The sequence below is a fragment of the Xenopus laevis genome, chromosome 6L, assembly GCF_017654675.1.
Source record: "Xenopus laevis strain J_2021 chromosome 6L, Xenopus_laevis_v10.1, whole genome shotgun sequence".
Taxonomy (NCBI): domain Eukaryota; kingdom Metazoa; phylum Chordata; class Amphibia; order Anura; family Pipidae; genus Xenopus; species Xenopus laevis.
This window is the reverse complement of record NC_054381.1, coordinates 136,733,359-136,754,088: the sequence shown is the minus strand read 5'-3', so window position 1 is coordinate 136,754,088 and position 20,730 is coordinate 136,733,359. Positions and strand designations below refer to the sequence as shown.

At 38.3% G+C, this 20,730-nt stretch overlaps 1 protein-coding gene across 1 annotated transcript in view; it reads left to right on the top strand.

The window, feature by feature from the left end:
* The window catches only part of runx1t1.L (RUNX1 translocation partner 1 L homeolog), a gene marked incomplete at its 3' end in the record, with an annotated part of 110,218 nt that extends 90,263 nt beyond the window's left edge, over positions 1-19,955 (top strand). The window contains 4 exon segments of the mRNA NM_001095596.1: positions 361-556; positions 5,127-5,195; positions 11,087-11,277; positions 19,012-19,955. Of these exon segments, the coding sequence (NP_001089065.1) occupies positions 361-556; positions 5,127-5,195; positions 11,087-11,277; positions 19,012-19,287 (732 nt within the window).
* Between the last annotated feature and the right edge of the window lie 775 nt (positions 19,956-20,730).

Below are 20,730 nucleotides of genomic sequence, written 5' to 3'. Positions count from 1 at the left end.
TTCAAAGATGCAAGAATACTAAGTCATAATATATTTAAAAAGAATAACTCCAGCAGCATCGCAGATGGCAGATGAAAGTACTTGCAGAGTGTTTGAAAGCTCTGCTTAATGAATGTTGCATGTTCCCAGACATATCTTGTGTCTTTCTAAACCATTATACTTTTTATGCTTCGAGAAGAAGAAGGGAAACTGCAAGATACAGTTTTCGAAATATCAAAGTAAACTTGTTTGGTTTTGTTGTTTTTTCCGTCATCACCAATTCGCCAAGGGGTCAGCTTCTGAGGTCCTTAAATAGTGATTAAAATTAAATTTGATTTTCTTCTTTTTTAATGTGTGTTTTTGTTTTGTTTCTTCAAACAGCTGTTAAACTGCATAATGGATATGGTAGAAAAAACAAGAAGATCCCTCACTGTGCTACGGCGTTGCCAGGAGGCCGACCGAGAGGAACTGAATTACTGGATCAGGCGGTACAGTGATGCAGAGGATTTAAAAAAAGGCAGCAGCAGCAGCCATTCCAGACAGCAGAGTCCTGTGAATCCAGAGCCTGTTCCCTTAGGTACATTCAGCAGAGCCAATGGGTCCTTGCGCCCTTGTTTTTTAGTTCACGTTTTATGCTTCTTTTCTTTTTTGAGGGTGGGGATATATAAGAACTCAATAGGGGTCATTTACGAATGCACCTGCACGTGGAGTTTCTCTAAAATGGAGAGTGTAATTCATTAAGATACTTGTGCCCTAAACATGCACTTGCACTTCCACCTGGTTTCCAATGTGTCCACCGAGCTTCTTCTATTGCAATTGCAATGGAAGACTGGAGAACTCTGGACTTATCATTGTGGTAGCTCCAGGTTTCCAACAGCAAGTTGCGCCAGACTTAGCCCAGTAAATCAGATGCAAAGTCTATTTTAAGGGCATAATCCAGAAGCGAAGCAACACTCCATCTCAAAATTACTGCAACTTGCATCGAATTTGTGTAAAACCCCAGAAACAAGGCTGCAATTGCACTGGACACATTGGACGCACCTTGGAGTGCAACCTCAATTACGCTGTAATTATGTGATTTTGCATTTGAAGTGGCACTCTGCACACTCTTGCTTTGTAAATGACACCTATTGTTGTGATGAATTACATTTCAGGGAACGCTATGGGTGCTCTGCATTCCAGTACCAGAAAATGTGTATTTTTCAATGCAAATGATCAATTCAAATGGCAGACCTATTCTATGATGAAAAGTGGCTTCAAATGGGGGTCACTGACCCCATCTATGATACAAACACTCTTATTGTTATTGCTACTTTTTATTACTCATCTTTCTATTCAGGCCTCTCCTATTCATATTCCAGTCTCTTATTCAAATTAATGAATGGTTGCTAGTGTCATTTGGACCTTGGCACCTTGGACCTTTGCAAACTGGAGAGCTTCTCAATAAATATCTAAATAAATAAAAACCACAAATAATAAAAAATTAAAACCAACTGGAAATATTTCTGGAATATCACTCTCTACATCATGCTAAAAGTCAATTTGAAGGTGAACAACCCCTTTAACAATTTGATTTTCCCTGGGGCATTCGGCCCCTACTGTTTCTTTCGATGAAATGACTTGCAGATCTCCAAAATTATGGAGGAGAACGCCCACAAAGCAAAATGCTGCAAATTGTAGATTTTGCTAAATCTGATAAAAATCACAAGTGAGTGTTTTAGTAGCTAATTTGTAATATCATATAGTTTTGTTGTATATTTTTCACAGCTGCTCAGCAGCTTTATTAATCTGTTCTTGGAAGCCTTTGCTCCTACTCCGATTATTTCTATGGTTACAATATGTCACATCATTCTCACGGAAGGGAGACCCATGAGGTAAACCTCTTATTGGTACAGACATCATTAGTTCAAAGCACGCAGAAGAGCACAAGGCAAACTACATGCGTTATTACATCACTTGATTGTCAAGTTGCCAATGTGGAGGCCTGTTAGCAATAGACTTTATGTGTTTCAGATATACAAGCATTACAGACAGAAATGCCAAACACTGACATCTTCCAACAAGGGAAAATTCTTGAACCCCAATTATACATATGTACAGTATGTGTATAACTTTGTAAATGTATGGAAAGATGTTTCCTTTTGGAAGCTTGGAGCTTCTAATACATCTTACTGACCAGTGCAATTTCTCCAAACCAGCCTACGTAGGTCTGTCTCAAGGACGGGCACAAAATCTGTCTCTCTTATCTTCATTATCCTAATTATAATTATATAAGACCTGCACACAGTGTTTCTAATAAATAAGGAAAGTGCAAACCTTTGTGATCTACTACTACTAATGTAGTAGTTACTAGAAGTCTGTAATGAGAGCAGAAGGAAAAGGTTAGACCAAACAACCTGGGATTACTATCTTTAAAATCCTGTCTTGTTAAAAGTTCTATCCATTGCTTATGCTTTAGTACTTAGCTGAGACACCCAATCCCCGCAGAGTAGTTTGCCATAATTAGGAGAATGCATTTGCCATCTGAAATACAAAATTTTAATTCAAGTGGACTGAGAGCATTGCCCTGTGACTCCATCTTTGGAATCCTTGTGTTACCGAAGTCCTACATGATCATTCCATGCCCTTATATTTCAGTATATCCTACAAGGATGCTTTAGAGGTGTTATTTTATTGAGCCAAATAGAATTTATGGGTCACGATTTTAGAAGACTATGTGGATACAAAGATAAAGTTACTCAGGCCAATATTTATAAAGGGATACAAATTATAGATCTGTCCTTTAAGCACATGAATCCATTAACTGACCAATAACTTATGCTTTAGACTGGAATGAGATGGATAACTTTTTCACTGTGATTGAATGCCATGTAAAAGTCTCAAAAAAGTGCTTGGCTGGCCACCCTATGACCACCCTATGTCCACCCTATGCCATCCTATAATGGCTATTGAATGCTTAAGGCAGTGCCATTGGCCACTGTTAGTGTTTCGTAGAACAATGACAATAGATCTCCTTTAATAGAGAGTATAGTCATATGCTCTCAGAAAGCTACATAGAAGCTACCATATACTCTATGTGCAATATCACAAACCTTCAAATTAGGGATGCCCTGAATCCAGGATTCGGTTTGGGATTCAGCCTTTTTAAGCAGGATTCGGATTCAGACGAATCATTGTGCCTGACCGAACCGACTCCTAATTTGCATATATAAATTAGGGGTGGGTAGAGAAATCACGTGACTTTTTGTCACAAAAGAAGAATTTTTTCCACTGTTTCCTTTCCTGCCCCTAATTTGCATATGCAAATTAGGATTCGGTTCGTTATTCGGCCGAATCTTTCACCAAGGATTCGAGGATTTGGCCGAATCCCAAATAGTGGATTCGGTGCATCCCTACTTCAAATTGTTTGTTTCTCATATATTTCTACATAAGCATGTTAATTTACAATAACAAACCAAATAGAGTAAAGTTTGATCCTCCATATTTGTAGGGATGCAAGAAGCTATAGCTTTACAAGAAGAAAAGGACAAAATGGTGCATCATAGAAGAGTTGATCTGGGGCCCCTTAGATATAAAACTTGAACCACCCAGAGTGTTTCTAAGTTTCTTTATTGATAATATTCCACTAACGTTACTATGAAGCAGTGATCCCCAGCCAGTAGCTCGCGCGCAACATGTTGCTCACAAACCCCTTGGATGTTGCTCCCAGTGGCATCAAAGTAGGTGCTTATTTTTGTATTCCTGGCTTGGAGACAAGTTGTGGTTGCATAAAAACCAGGGATACTGCCAAACAGAGTCTCCTGTAGACTACAGTCCATATAGGGGCTACCAAACAGCCAATAACAGCCCTTATTTGACATCCCCATGGACTTGCTTGTGTTGCTCTTTAACTTTTTTACATTAAAACGTGGCTTACGAGTAAAAAAGTTTGGAGACCCCTGCTATAAAAAGTAGTAAATATAGAATGATTAGCTAGGAGCTCTCAGCTGCTCTGAACCCTTTAAGGACCAGAGAAGTATTGTATCACCTTGAAGTATTATGGCATATAATAGATAACTTGAATGACCAATACGTGCCTCAGTATAAGGGATCACCAACTTAAATAACTGTATCCAAGTTCACAACCTCCCTACAGATAATGCTGTTTAGACTCATTTATTTCTTCTCCTCTTAAGTCATTGGCTGACAGTATTTGCAAGGTTTATTTGTGTATCACTAGCCTCTGGCTTGAAGTCAGATAAGCTGACTGTATTGAAGCTCAGAAGGAGGTTGTTGAAACGGATGCTATGAATTGATTCCCTTCCTGCTCTCGTAAAGGGCATGGATGCTCTGCCTGATCTAAAACAGGAATGTGATAGTTTCTCTAACATTGACTTCGGTAGGTTTTAGGTGGCGAACTAGGGGGTCGAAGTTTTTTTTTTTAAAGAGACAGTACTTCGACTATCGAAGGGTCGAATAGTCGAACACTTTTTAATTCGAAGTCAAAGTCGTAGTCGAAGGTCGAAGTAGCCAAAAAAAAACATTCGAAATTTGAAGTTTTTTTTTATTCTATTCCTTCACTCGAACTAAGTAAATGGGCCCCTTGGTGTATCTCTGATAGAGACCAATTCCAAACTGGAACACTTTCAAAAGTTGTCTAAAACCACATAACAAAAAAAAAAGAAGACCAGTTTGAAATGACCTTAACAATAGCGTTGCTTTCATCATTACATCTAATCTGTATGTCAATTACTCATTAAATGTCTTTGTCTCGCTCAATAATATTTAACCTAAGAAAGCTTTAACCCTCTTTTTTATAATTCGCTTCAACAGCCAATGAGTTAGATCGAATTCAGAGTACCGCTCACTCTTTCAATTTAATTATCCAAACATGTTTCCCTTTATACATCCCATAGACAATGTTAGTTTCTGAGCCTATAAACCAAACAATTGATTTGCATTCATTCTCTGGAAATATTTGTCACGTCCCGGAATGTGACAGTGCAGACATTCCTTCCGAAAGCCCGGAGCAGCCGTGACAAAGAGATTTCTGTGTGCCTTAGACAATACTTTGCAGCGTGATATGAGAATAAGCGGTACTTTGAGGCTGAAGTACCAAGGAATGAGCAATACTAACAATGCTCTTTTTCTCCTTCTACTCTCGACAGAATCACATCGGGAATTCCTTCACAGGCCCGCTTCTGGATATGTGCCAGAGGAGATCTGGAAGAAAGCTGGTAAGGATTGTTTAAACACAGAGACCCAGAGTTTTGGCAGCTGTGTGCAGTTGTTAATGCGCCGATGTGAGGAATCAAAAAGAACTGATTAGTAACAGGGAAAAAAAATCTTTAATGATCTCCTCTTAACAGTTTCAGATCATAATAGGAAACTTGTCGTGCTTGTGTAGGAAAACAACGGCCCTGCAGGCAAATATTGATTTTCCCGTTTAGTGGTCTACACGGTTACATAGAAGATGAGGCTGAAAAAACCAATGACCATGTCCACGTAAATCCTGCCTTAGGTCTATGTTGTTCAGGCAATAAAACATCTGCAGCTGTGTCTGCTCTTATTCATACAATATTAATATAAAAGCTACAACTGGCACAAAAGGTTGGGAAAATAGTGCAGAAAAACTTGAAGCCCAACCACCAATCTCCGCACAAACTATTGCTGTCAGTTACATCCAGAGTCTTGGGTGGGTGGGTGGGTGGGCTGCAGGTTGAACACCCCTAAGGTAGAGTGTATAAGTTTTCAGCAAAGCATAGATGTTCTTTTGCAAGCAGTTCATGTTCCATGTGGTATTTTGATTGCTTCAGGGTTTCCTGGGAAGTAGCTTTAAAAGAAACACAATTTATATCCCCACACCACTTCCAGTTGGCTACATCTGGTCAACATATAGCCCTTCCCTGCTTTAAAGAAAAACTAAAGCATAACTAAAGAAGTAGGTTAAAAATGTTGTACTTTATCTTTTGGGTTTCTGTACCAACCACAGCCCTTTAGCAGTAAAGATCTGTGTCTCCAAAGATGCCCCAGTAGCTCCCCATCTTCTTTTCTGCTGATTCACTGCACATGCTCTGTGCTGCTGTCACTTACTAAGCTTAGGGACCCACTCACAATATACAGTACACATAGAATAGAAATGTCACAATATAAGGCTGATTAGTAATTAAATACATATAATTACTACATGGCAGCACAGAAACCAGTGCAATTAGCATCAGAATTTAATAATCAGCCCTGTAGCATCAGCTTATATTACAGACCAACCTCATTTTCTGCTTGATAATTAGTGACGAGCCCTAAGCTTAGCTTCTCAACAGCTGCTCAGAGCCCACTGAGCATGTGAGTGTCACAGACACTTTCCAAGATGGTGACCCCCTGTGACAAGTTTGAAGTCCTGGATCATTGCTACTATTGACAAGCTGAAACTTTAGCCTGGTGTAATAAATTCTGTACATGAAATAAGGCATTTTAAGTCATATTAATTTTTAGGATTTAGTTCTCCTTTAAGATGGTTACTGTGGCACATGGTCTACTTACTATACCCCACATTAAACTCAAAAGGCCAATCCTGAACAGTAACCAATGGACATTCACCAAATGAGAAAAGGTATATGCTACGGCTATGGCCGACCAGCATACAGGTATCAGGTAGAGGTATGTCCAACTTTACCTCTATGTTACCGTTTTTTACTGGGTCATTTAACAAGGCTCCTCTGGGTGCCATTTTCCCATAAACCTATGTGATGGGAATTATTGGTGACCACCATATTGATGTGCTTTTGGACACCTATCAGCTTATGGCACCTCTATTGTTATCCAATTCTGTGTAGCAAATTTTCACAAAAGGGAACTCGTTTTCATTGGGATTCATTATCACATTGTGAATATAATATAAGGTTATATGTCATAAAGTGATTTATTTTCCCTCTTAGATGTTGTCCTGAACAACTAAACAGATTGTCCAGGTACAGGTTGATTCTCAAGATAGCAGGCAGCCTGCTAAATACTTCATAGTAGAGACTTGCCATCTTGCTAAGCAATGGGAAGCCTTAATCCACTTATACAGTTATTAAGGATTCCTTTCACCTTTTAACACAGCTTTTAAATATCCTACTAAATTCTTTTATGTTAGGTCTATTATTTTTTAACATTTTCAGCAGTAGAGGCCTGTGAAATGTTTGCATGGAGAGGCTACAAATTGAAGGCTTTCCATGTGAGAGCTTTTAAGGGTATATCTGGCAGTTGGTCCCTTTTTGGGGAGGCTATACCTCTTCTTCATTGTTCTTTGCCTATGTTTTTAAGCATTACCCTCTGCACGGATTACACACAAAAATATATTTTTATCCCTAATATGAAACAATAGCTTCTAGCAGTATAGAGGAGACTGTACGGGGCCGATTCACTAACTTCGAGTGAAGGATTCGAAGTTAAAAAATTTCGAATTTCGAAGTTTTTCTTGGGCTACTTCGACCATCGAATGGGCTACTTCGACCTTCGACTACGACTACGAAGTAAAAATCGTACGACTATTCGACCATTCGATAGTCGAAGTACCGTCTCTTTAAAAAAAACTTCGACCCCCTAGTTCGCCATCTAAAAGCTACCGAAGTCAATGTTAGCCTATGGGGAAGGGCCCCATAGGCTTGGCTAACTTTTTTTGATCAAAGGATATTCCTTCGATCGTTGGATTTAAATCCTTCGAATCGTTCGATCCGAAGGATTTAATCGTTCGATCGAAGGAATTATCCTTCGATCGTTCGATCGAACTATCTGCGCTAAATCCTTCGACTTCGATATTTGAAGTCGAAGGATTTTAATTCCTAGTCGAATATCGAGGGTTAATTAACCCCCGATATTCGACCCTTAGTGAATCGGCCCCTACATGTCCCCTCTGCAACAAGATACAGTTGGAGAGATAGAATTCAGTGTTACTAGAGAAGACTGTTGCCTTATTTCTCTGCAGTTTATGTTACACGGCTCAGAAAAGTTATTTATCATTTACAGCCGCCACTGATAAATAAACGGCAAGAATGATCTAAAATAACGTCGCCACGGTCCCCATCTTGCACCAGACAAAATTAATTATGATAATATAACTTGTAGTTGCCTCGCCACAGGACTCCAAACGAAATTGAATCACACTGAAAAGGCTGTAAATACTCCGGCTTTTGTTAAAATAATCACAGAATCCCAAATACCTTTATCTGAGTCCCGTCAAATTCATAAGAATAATCCACACGTCGGCATTAGGGGTTTTTTTTTTTCCCTTTTGTATATTTCAGCAAACAGGGATTGTTTGCATTTACTTATAAATATGCAAGCACCTTGCGAATCTTCTGTCAGTTCTCTTTGCAGATCTGAGTGTGCCTGTGGGACTAGAATAGGAATGCATAATTTAAATATAAATTGCCTGATTAGCATATACAATTAGTCGAGCTGAAGCTTTGATCGTAAGCAAAAATTATTGTCCTGTATTGCCACTTAGATGGAATTTTAATTCACCTTGAATATTCAAAGCAAATTGGACCCTGTAAGGGTTGTTCAGGGCTGTGCTTTTCTTTTACTCAATACTGGCATTTATACAGTATATATATATATATATATATATATATATATATATATATATATATATATATATATATATATATATATATATATATATATATATATATATATATACACACACTATTGGGATACCGGCACTCACGAAAAAATGTGGAACGATTGCCTGGGTGCAATCCTTAAACTTAAACATCCTCAAAAAGGAGCACTCACAGGTCTTACAACTCATCAAATAAATTTAATAAATTGTGGGCACAGAAACTGACGTTTCGGCTGGAACACCAAAAAAGGCTGGTGTTCCAGCCGAAACGTCAGTTTCTGTGCCCACAATTTATTAAATTTTTTTGATGAGTTGTAAGACCCGTGAGTGCTCCTTTTTGTGGATATATATATATATATATATATATATATATATATATATATATATATATATATATATATATATATATAGTTTTTCACTCATTTGCAATTATTTATTTAATTTCAGTTTTTAAATCAAAGCCTGTTTGGCGTGAAATCCATTATGTTGGCGGATCATCTTATAGTGTAAAATACATTAAACCTTATTGCCGTTGATTATGTTGTAGCTTTAAAAATATATTGTGCTATCAAATATCAGCCAAACTTCTTCATAATGGGGCATGGAAAGCAAAGCTTGCTTCAGCCCAGCCCTAGCATCTATTGGCGACGCGTTCTTCGTTTTTAATAACTGGTAATATGATTCTAATAGAAATCTATGTTCTTAATTAAAGAGAACATTTAATTAAGGTGCTTTTTTTTTTTTTAGTGAGAAAAACAATTAGGCGAAAACACTTGACTGAAACGTGTCATAATTAGTTTTAATAGGGTGTTAATTGGTACGATGTTTGCCAAGTTAATAATTGCTGCTTATTAGATTTTCAATTATTCATTGTCTTTTTTGGTTTGAATAAAGACGAAAATTAGATAAAAGGATAGAAGTGGAGACTGTGGTGGATCCCTGATAATTAGATCAGATGGCCTGACTTTTGAGGAATAAAGAAGGGTATTTGTTTTTCTGGAGCTGCTTCATCCCGTCATAATGAAAAAAAAATTATTTGATCCTAAAGTTCATATATTTTGATATATTTTGTTTTTACTGAATCGTGAATGTAAAGAGTTTGAAGCTGCGCTCCCCTGCGTTCTGTTTTTATGTGTTCAGCCGCGGGGGAGCGCAGGAGTAGACGCATTCAGTTTTTTTCAATGGGGCTGTACTCACACAGGCGCATGTAGGTGCCGAACGCAGGAAAAATGCAGTATGTTGCGTCTCAACCTGCGTTCTGCGCCTACATGCGCCTGTGTGAGTACAGCCCCATTTAAAAAATACTGAATGCGTCTACTCCTGTGCTCCCCTGCGGTTGAACGCATAAAAACGGAACGCAGGGGAGCGCAGCTTCAAACGCTTGTCTGTAATATATCTTAGCCTTTGAAGAGCTAACGTGTATATAGATGCACACCAATTACTATTGGGTTAATGTCATGTTTTAAAGAGTTTTAAGTCAATTTAATGTATGAGATCCAAATTACAGAAAGACTCCTTATCTGGAAAAGCCCAGGTCCCATGCATTCTGGATAACAGACCCCAAACCTGTACAAGAATGCATAAATCAGTCCTGCCCTTGAAACCCTGTAAGTCGTGCATTGTTGTGCTTACAGTTTCACATTTATTTCTAAGCACAAAGGGGTAAACTCCCTTGTTCAAAGTTGAAGATAAGGAAACCAGGCTAAGTTGGCCCCCCACAAATGCATATGGTGTTAGGGGGTTGTTAAAGGGGAAGCTTGCCTTTAGGCTGCAGTTGAAATGGGTTCCCTCTTTGTGTAATGCTACAGTATAACATAAAAAAGTCATAGGCAACGTGGAGAGAGGCTGGCTGCTGGCTGTTGACCTTTTAGACAGTCAAAAGCATTTGATTGCTTTTGAACTAAGCCACAAACAGTCGTTCTTTTGTCTGATTGTCCCCACAGCCCACAAGGCAGATTGAGAAAGTTGGATATTATCAGTGAATAGCAGCAAGATTCACATATAACTGACACTCAGTGGCATATCTTGTCTTGCAGACACATTCTGGGTGACAGCTCACCCTTAGAAGATCACTCCTGTGACTTCAGTCTCCCTTTTATCCAACACTTCCTTTGAGAAAACCTTAGCGTTGGCACCAAAAGCATCTTATTATTTGAGCAAAGTTTACCCTTTTCCTTTCATGGTTTTGTAACGGAACCATTAAAATAACTGTTCAATTTTAAATAGGATATATATGTTTGCAAAACAGGACATCTTCCTGATGTTTTAGTGGGCCCTAAAAAGATTTTACTGTCAAGCCATAACCAGCTGTATAGCCACTGGCATACTGTAATTATCTTAAAAAATGTAAAACCAAGATGATTTTGGGTGTGTTCGGTGCTGCTGCCTCATCATTGCAATGACAGGGTTTCCATCTTTATATAATATATGTGCAAAATATCTGTAGATTAAAGTATTAAAGTCTGTTCCCGCATGAAACCCTTTCATGTTTTCTTATGTGAGGTCCTTTTGTTTGTCGCACAGAGGAGGCAGTCAATGAAGTTAAACGTCAGGCAATGGCGGAGCTGCAGAAAGCCGTGTCTGAAGCAGAGAGGAAAGCACATGAAATGATAACTACAGAAAGGGCAAAGATGGAAAGAACAGTTGCAGAAGCCAAACGCCAGGCAGCGGAAGATGCACTCTCTGTTATCAATCAGCAGGAAGACTCAAACGAGGTGAGTTTCATGAAGTGATACATCTGTACTGTTTTATTTTCTTGTTTTATTTTTCATCTTATTGTTTGGAATATTTAACTTGAATGGCAAATTCGAAGAGAAAACTGAAAATGAGCGGAGGACCCATTAAAGCCTTCTTTGCATTGATAGGCCTAGCACAACCAGAAAGCAATTTAAATGTCAGATTGAAGAGGTAGTACAGAGAAGTACATCACTGAAAAATGGGACACACTTGAACTCACACACACACAATGAAGACCAGCTGTAGAATTTTTAAATTATATATAAGTAAGACCTAATGTTTCTTATTATTCCTCCATAGCCTTCTTGGAGTATCATAATCCCCTTACAAGAAGGCAGCAAGGGCTTGACTTATTATCCAGTGGTTTTGGTTTCAGGGATGTGAACCAGTAATTATTTTCCTAAACCAGATCTTCAGCAGGTAGAAACCATAAAATGTGCTTCGTGCTATGCCGTAATTAGTATTGCAGTGTATAGTGGCCAACTAATGTTGCATGCTTAAAGGGATCCTGTCATCGGAAAACATGTTTTTTTAAAAACACATCAGTTAATAGTGCTACTCCAGCAGAATTCTGCACTGAAATCCATTTCTCAAAAGAGCAAACAGATTTTTTTATATTCAATTTTGAAATCTGACATGGGGCTAGACATTTTGTCAATTTCCCAGCTGCCCCTGGTCATGTGACTTGTGCCTGCACTTTAGGAGAGAAATGCTTTCTGGCAGGCTGCTGTTTTTCCTTCTCAATGTAACTGAATGTGTCTCAGTGGGACATGGGTTTTTACTATTGAGTGTTGTTCTTAGATCTACCAGGCAGCTGTTATCTTGTGTTAGGGAGCTGCTATCTGGTTACCTTCCCATTGTTCTTTTGTTTTGCTGCTGGGGGAGAAAGGGAGGGGGGTGATACCACTCCAACTTGCAGTACAGCAGTAAAGAGTGATTGAAGTTTATCAGAGCACAAGTCAACATGACCAGGGGCAGCTGGGAAATTGACAATATGTCGAGCCCCATGTCAGATTTCAAAATTGAATATAAAAAAATCTGTTTGCTCTTTTGAGAAATGGATTTCAGTGTAGAATTAGGCTGGAGCAGCACTATTAACTGATTCATTTTGAAATATTTTTGTTTTTCCCATGACAGTATCCCTTTAAGGTTAAGGGAACTTTCATTCCTTAAGTTGACGCTAATTATCACCATCAACGCTAAATATCATGTTGCTCTTGCACAGATTATCATCTCCTTTTTTCTGATATATTTTTATACATCAAATCTACTGTACACATAGATGGCCTAATCCCACGTCTGCATTCTTTGAGTCCACACATGCCTAGCTGGTGATATATGGTTACGTTAAGTGTTATCTAGAGACCAGAACATAGCTGATTTAATAAAGTTATTACTGTTTATAAACTCCCTTCATATTATACAATGAAAAAATGTTCTATATTATTCAACACCTAGGGGCAAATTTACTTAAGGTTGAATATCAAGGGTTAATTAACCCTCGATTATTCGATTGTAGAAGGTAAATCCTTCGACTTTGAATATCGAAGTCGAAGGATTTACCGCAATTCGTTCGATTGAACAATTAAATCCTTAGAATCGTTCGATTCGAAGGATTTTAATCCATCGATCAAATGATTTTTCTTCGAACAAAAAAAGATAGCAAAGCCTATGGGGACCTTCCCCAAGGGGTAACATTGACTTCGGTAGGTTTTAGGTGGCGAACTAGGGGGTTGAAGTTTTTTTTTAAAGAGACAGTACTTCGACTATCGAATGATAGTCGAACGATTTTTATTTCGAATCGTTCGATTCAAAGTCGTAGTCGAAGTAGCCCATTCGATGGTCAAGTAGCCAGAAAAAACATTCGAAATTCGAAGTTTTTTTTCCTCTATTCCTTCACTCGACCTAAGTAAATGGGCCCCCTATTGTGTATTAGTGACAATAGTCAATATATGTAGGTCCACACATATAACATAGCTGAACATAGATGCCTTTTATATTCCTTCTCAATTTGCAGTGTCCAAAGGGTTAAAAGATGGCAATTAAAAAACTGGATATAAAAAAACTGGCACTGCTCTTTAAATCCTATGTATATCCATGACTTAATAAGAAAGGCTAGAATTTAATGTGTTGCAGACGGCTTTGAGGATGAAAGACCCTTGTGGGATCAGTAGATGCCCAGAGTAGTTTTTTTAATGCGGAGCAGATGACTTCCAAAAGACAAAAGGAATTGATTTCCAACATCTGAAGTTTCTCAGGAAGAGAGTCAAAAGGGAAGCTAAATGTTTCATTGCAGGAACCAAGTCAGACCCACCCGTAATTGGCCTGGCATCGTTAGGTTAACATGTCAAATACAGAAAAGTGAGTTTGTACATGATGATCCCTTGTTGGGGGCACAATCTTAATCTTTCCCTAGTTTAGCCGTGCTTTAACGCTTGAAGCATATGCATAGCTTAGTTCTTTTTCATATAGTATTTATTAAAGGGAATAAGGGTGTTATACTGGAACATAGATTTGTAGAAGACTTTTTAATTGTGTGTCATTTAATCTGATTTTATATAAAGCATGGAGTGAATTTTATACATATGGTTGTTTCCTGTAACAGGAAACGACAGCATCCAAACAAGTAAGTGGCTAGCACAAAGGTTAAAGTATTAAAGCCAAAATGCAGGAAAATAATATAATAAATGAATGTCATGTTATATATGTTATATACAGCCCTGAAAACACACGTGTGCACAGCTTCAAATGTATAAAATCTATGTGTGATCTGACTGGACATCAGGGTCAGTTTGCTAGTAATGCCCCACAGAGGTAGAACACAATACACAAGGCTTTTTAGAGAGGGCAGGCTTATAACTCACGCCAATTATTTGACTGATCTGCTATGGTTATTGTGGCAATACATGGGCCAATGGTGTACACTCTTTGAATGCACTGAGAGGGTACAAGGGGCCACAGAAGAAGAGCTGCCTCTTCCTCACATCCTCCACTACTGATGTCCCATAAACTGGCCAACGTGCTTCATTGTCAGATGACATTTTCAAACCTGCCCGTTTCTCAAACTTACTGGTACCCATAATACATAAATATCAATGTGGATCAGCAGGGCCTTACACGTACCAAGAACTGAAACTACGTACATACGATATTATTGGTACATGTATGGCCAACATTTCTGTCTCTTTTGCCATGAATTTTCTTAAGACATTGTGGTCCATTAAAGGAGAACTAAACTAAAAACTCCTACCCCCCAACCCACATAGACCCACTTCCTTGCTTACCCCTCGGTGCAGATTCAGAGCATCGCCTGAATCTGCAGCGATGGGTAAGTAATGAGTTAGGGGCATTTATCAGGGGTAACAGCTAGGCTGGGGGGGGGGTGCAAGGAGGGGGGTCTATGTAGGGTAAGGGGTAGGGTTTTTTAATTAAGGGTTTAGTTCTCCTTTTAGGTTCAGTTTGGGGTGGTTTGCATAGAATAATAGAATAACATAGTTGAGGCCAGTGGCATGGTATCTCCCATAAATACAAGAATAAAGCAAAGAAAAAAAAATATTTTGATGCAATCAGTATATTTAGGGGCCCATTCACTAAGTTCGAGTGAAGGAATAGAATAAAAAATACTTTGAATTTCGAAGTGTTTTTTTGGCTACTTCGACCATCGAATGGGCTACTTCGACCACGACTTCGAATTGAATGAAAATCGTTCGACTATTCGACCATTCGATAGTCGAAGTACTGTCTCTTTAAGAAAAAACTTCGACCCCCTAGTTCGCCACCTAAAAGCTACCGAAGTCAATGTTAGCCTATGGGGAAGGTCCCCATAGGCTTTCCATGTTTTTTCTGATCGAAGGATAATCCTTCGATCAATGGATTAAAATCCTTCGATCGTTCGATCGAACGAATTGTGCAAAATCCTTCGAATTCGATATTCGAAATCGAAGGATTTTATTTCGCCAGTTGAATATCGAGGGTTAATTAAAAAAATGTGCATATTTCCGGATATTTTGTGCGTTTGTGTGTGTATTTCACTGTACTTTAGTTGCTAGTATAGGTTGAAGTTCAGAGGTTCCATATGCTTTGATGGTAGAAGACAATGAATGTTTATAGTGTTTCATATCACATGGAAGAGGTACTATTAAATGCATGTAAAAGCCACTGAACTGTGACTAATTTCCTCATTAAATTGCTAGAAAGGTACTGCTTTGTCTTTTGTATTTGTAAGCACTACACTGTAGAAAATGTAAACATATCCCCAAACTATTTCAGCTTAGTAGTAATAGTTTTTGACAGCTCTAGAAGTGAGCTAAGTTTAGACAAAATGAACCCGAGACCAGAAGGACTGAATTAAAACCAGGTGAGGCCAGACAAGAAGTCTGAGACCTGAGAGTTTAACTACCAAAAAACATCTGTTTCTGTGTTTGGATACTTTTTTTTTTTTTCTTGGGATATTTTGAAGTGTTTTCAAAAGATGGGAACAATTTTAAGAAATAAAAAAGTTCCAACACATGCATTTGTAATTATCTGGTTTATTCTGTATATTCCATGCTTTTGAATGGAGCCACATCTGATTTTAATCTAATGGAGCCAGCGAGGATTGGACGGATACCATATTTCCACATGGCAGAGATTCCAGCACCTTCCTAGGCCTCCAACTATAAACAGCACTTAAATATTTTTAAATGACACAGTGTTGAAAATAACATTTATGATGTTGATATTCTAATTCGATTTCTGCTGATAACATGGTTTTACGTGGCCAACATTAATTCATGGTGAAAAGAGGACACAGAATTTGCCCTCAGTGAACCCTAGAGCAAACAATTTGCCCTAATGTTTACTTTTCCCATTTTTCAGAACTTTTAAAAGTTTATTCATTGAAATGATGCTTTGTATAGCCCCAGTATGTCAAAGGGCAGTTGTCTTTCAATGGCTTCACAACTGGGTCATCTTCCTGCAACCTAAAGGTGGTCATAGACGCACAGATATTATTCGTTGCTTGTACGGTGGAGGACGAGCCGACCAATATCAGCAAAATACTTGGATATCAGTCGGCTCGTCCTTTGAAGGTGTCCGAAAATTGGCCAGGGTTTACTGCTGAATTGTCAGATACAGATAGAATTCTATTGTTTCTACCTAAATTCAGCTCTAAATATCTGTAATGAAAACAAATGATCTTTCCTGCAACCGGTGCTCGTAATTGTTACGTCTATGGTCACCTTTAGGCTGGTAAATTCACTGTTAGTTTAGGAAGACTAATGGACAATCTGAACTGATCTAATGGACATGTAGCCCATGTATATCTTCGTTGTCTAACTTGGTTGTTAATTTTACTTGATCACTTTACTTGATTATGTAAAAAAAGGGTGCATTTGATCAAGATCATTTTTAAATTGACTTAGGAAGGATACTTTCTGTGCCTTCCATATAAAAAAGTCATTTGTCATGTGGCATGGTAGTACAGGTATGGGATCTATGGGACCTGGAGTTTTCCAGATAGCCCCATTATACCGTGTCTGCTAAAAATAATTTAAAGGGATACTGTCATGGGAAAAATATTTTTTTTCAAAATGAATCTGTTAATAGTGCTGCTCCAGCAGAATTCTGCACTGAAATCCATTTCTCAAAAGAGCTAATAGATTTTTTATATTCAATTTTGAAATCTGACATGGGGCTAGACATATTGTCAATTTCCCAGCTGCCCCAAGTCATGTGACTTGTGCTCTGATAAACTTCAATCACTCTTTACTGCTGTACTGCAAGTTGGAGTGATATCACCCCCTCCCTTTCCCCCCCCCCAGCAGCCAAACAAAAGAACAATGGGAAGGTAACCAGATAGCAGCTCCCTAACACAAGATAACAGCTGCCTGGTAGATCTAAGAATAACACTCAATAGTAAAAACCCATGTCCCACTGAGACACATTCAGTTACATTGAGAAGGCAAAACAGCAGCCTGCCAGAAAGCATTTCTCTCCTAAAGTGCAGGCACAAGTCACATGACCAGGGGCAGCTGGGAAATTGACAAAATGTCTAGCCCCATGTCAGAATTCAAATTTGAATATAAAAAAATCTGTTTGCTCTTTTGAGAAATGGATTTCAGTGCAGAATTCTGCTGGAGCAGCACTAATAACTGATTCATTTTGAAAAAAAATTTTTTCCCCATGACAGTATCCCTTTAAACATTAAATAAACCCAATAGGATTATTTTGCCTCAATATGGATTCATGCAGCTTCGTTACCATCAATTTCAGGGTCTTGTTTTATCCTAACAGAGAAACAGGAAATAATTTATGAAAATTAAAATTATTTGCTTGAGATGACCTTCTTGTAATTTGGGTTTCCGGATAAGGGATCCGGTACCTGAACTCCTTCCAGGACTAGTTTAATAATAGTAAAATCATAATAAATGCACATCATTATTTTTATGCACATAATTGTGTCTCCGGGAGGGACATCTGTGCTGTTTTAAAGTCTCTTTATTGTCCTTTTATGAAGTCATGATGATTCTACTATCAACATGAATATAAAAGTGGATGCCAAGGCATCTGTCTAATGTTGGCCACATTAACTTACCAATGCTTTGGTGCATCCATGGGCCTCCTTAATGACTAATTAGGCTGATCAAACACTGGTGAGTTAATCAGCCAAAAAAACTCAACGTGGATAACTAATGACCCAATTTTGCTTGAGGATTGGTGTCATCTGCCACCCTAGAACGTGTATCCACTGAGCCAACAGATCAACCCTGGGTTGATCCATTCTATTAATGTACTTTAGCCCTCTATGTTTGTGTCCAAAATACTCTCTGCTGCTCATTCCCAACATCCTGTTCATGGTGAGGCCAACTTATGTTGAGTAATTAACCTTTACTCAATATCTGGTCCTAGGCCTCTTTAGAATGAAAGCTGCATCATCATTTCAAATTAATCATGCTAAGAATTACGTTTTTTTATAGTGGAGATTTACGGCTCTGTTTCCTAAGAAGTTCAGCAGGGTCTACAGCCTTTTACTTTGAGAAATCATCGACTATCTTCAACATTTCCTTTTGGAATAAATCACTGGGCAGCAGACCCTAATTTTATTTGCTGTGGAGTGTGATGGTTACTTAGTCCCTGATATCTTGGCCAGATGGTTTATTGGCTGCCAGATAAACACTGGATTCTTATTTCTCTTGTCAGGAACTCGAGAAATAATGATGACAGCAAGTTTGCTGAGACAACGCTGTGTCTGCCAGTCATGACTTTTATTATCATGACAGTAGTTGGCTGAATGCTGTTGTATAGCAGCATGTGGGGGGTTCTTTGTGTGTGAGGGAGGGCGGTCTTATGTATGTGTGGTTAATATAGTTATACAATGAAAAGATTCTAGTTAACCTTTTACATCTAACAGTAACATAAGAAGTAATATCAAAAATATCCTTTTTGTTATGAGGACTTGTCTGCGCTGGTAGCATTTTCCTGTCATCTGCTGTAGAAAAACCGGAGCAGATTGTTTACATAGCATTTCACAATTTCACTATAATAAGGCAAATTCAGTGGATTTGCACAAATGTCTCGCCATGTGTTCAGAACACATTTCGTACTTTCTCCACCTGCGCTCATAATTTACAGTTCGTTTAATGTTACTCTTTGAGGCAATGCACAGAGTAAGGTTAATAACTGCTCATGTCATTTCATTTTTCTTTATTTTATTTTTTTTTTCTTTATTCCAGAGCTGCTGGAACTGTGGTCGTAAGGCGAGCGAAACCTGCAGCGGCTGTAACACTGCGCGGTACTGTGGGTCATTTTGTCAGCACAAAGACTGGGAAAAACATCACCATATTTGTGGACAGACTCTTCAAGCGCAACAACAAGGGGAGACACCAGCAGTCAGCTCTTCTGTCACCCCCAGCAGTGGAGCAGGAAGTCCCATCGATACACCACCAGCAGCAACACCAAGATCCACCACTCCTGGAACCCCTTCCACCATAGAGACAGCTGCCCGTTAAACTCTATTTAAAAAAAATAAACTGAAATGTTCTAAAACATTAAAGACACAGTGAAAAGAATTCCTCATTTTCAGATGTTCAAAGATTTAAAAATGTACTGTCACAAAAGTCAATACTACAATAACAATGAACTTCTTTTATGTCGAAGTAGTAAATACAGAAGGGCCAGTAACGGGTCACAAGGACTTCTTACGGAAAACAAAGATATCTTTTCTTTAGAAAGAGAGCAAAGAAATATAACTCAAACAAAATGCTAGATTTGACCTCTTCCCTGGTATTTTTCAGTAGCTGGGATTTTAAACTAGATGACCTCATTAAAATACGCTTTACCAAACAGCAAACCAAGAGATTGCTAATTGCTGTTGAAAGCAAAGGGGGGGAAAATACAAAAAAAAAAAAAAAAAAAATGAAAACTCAAATTACATTGTTCTTTATAAAAATGATGGCAAATTGAGTGGAACCCCTCAAGGGCCGTAGCATTGGATAGAGCAGTCAGCATTTAACAAGGAGATGAATGGCGTCCATGGGTAACTGACTGAACTTTGAAGACCCGCTACAAAAACTCGCAGATGTGCAGCAGATTGGAAGGACTCACAGATGTTCATCTTTTTTTTTTGTAAACATGTTTCTGAAAAAAAAAAAAATTAATAACGTCCAGGTCAACAGAATTGAAAAAAAAAGGAAGATGATTTGCAGTGGGATGTATGACCACAGAAGCAGCACCGGGAGAAGAAACAACAAGGTTTCTTTGATGGAACTCGGTGGCCATGTTTAATTTACTCCCTTGACATCAAGCAGCTGCCCAAGATGACCTTTTAACATTTCTTTACATTTGAAAGGTTTCATAGAGGAAGACAATCCAGTCTATTCCAACTAATTTATATTTTTTATTGAAAAAAAAAATAAAATAAAAAAAAAAACAGGTTCATACACAACGGCAACAGCTCCAACCCACTTCAGATGTTCTCCATCCCCTCATGTGTGGAATAAAATTCACTAAAAAAAAAAAAAACTAGTAGTTCTCTTGGTGTTGAAAACACTCCTGTCCTGTGAGCTTTTACCCAATGGTGTTTTTTCTTGTAAATGTGTTGGACAAATGTGAAGAACCATTGTAGTTGAACCATGCCCGCCACATTTAATCTCTCTCTTTATTCCTAGCTGGTGAGAATCTTGTATCTTTCTACGCTGCTTTTATGTATATGTTAGTGAGAATTCTCTTGTAGTACAAAACCGCCCTTTACTATGTTTCCTTTTTTATTTTATTTTTCCTTTTGTCATCACGAGAGAAAAATGAACGCTATCTGCCGGGGCTGCTAAATCACTCTTCTAGAATTTTTCTGTTCCTGGAAACTAGCATGCTTCACGGAATGCTAACATATCGGTGTTTTTGTAGGAGGGATGTACATAAATGTATTTTTGCACTGTCACAATGACTCCCTAGGC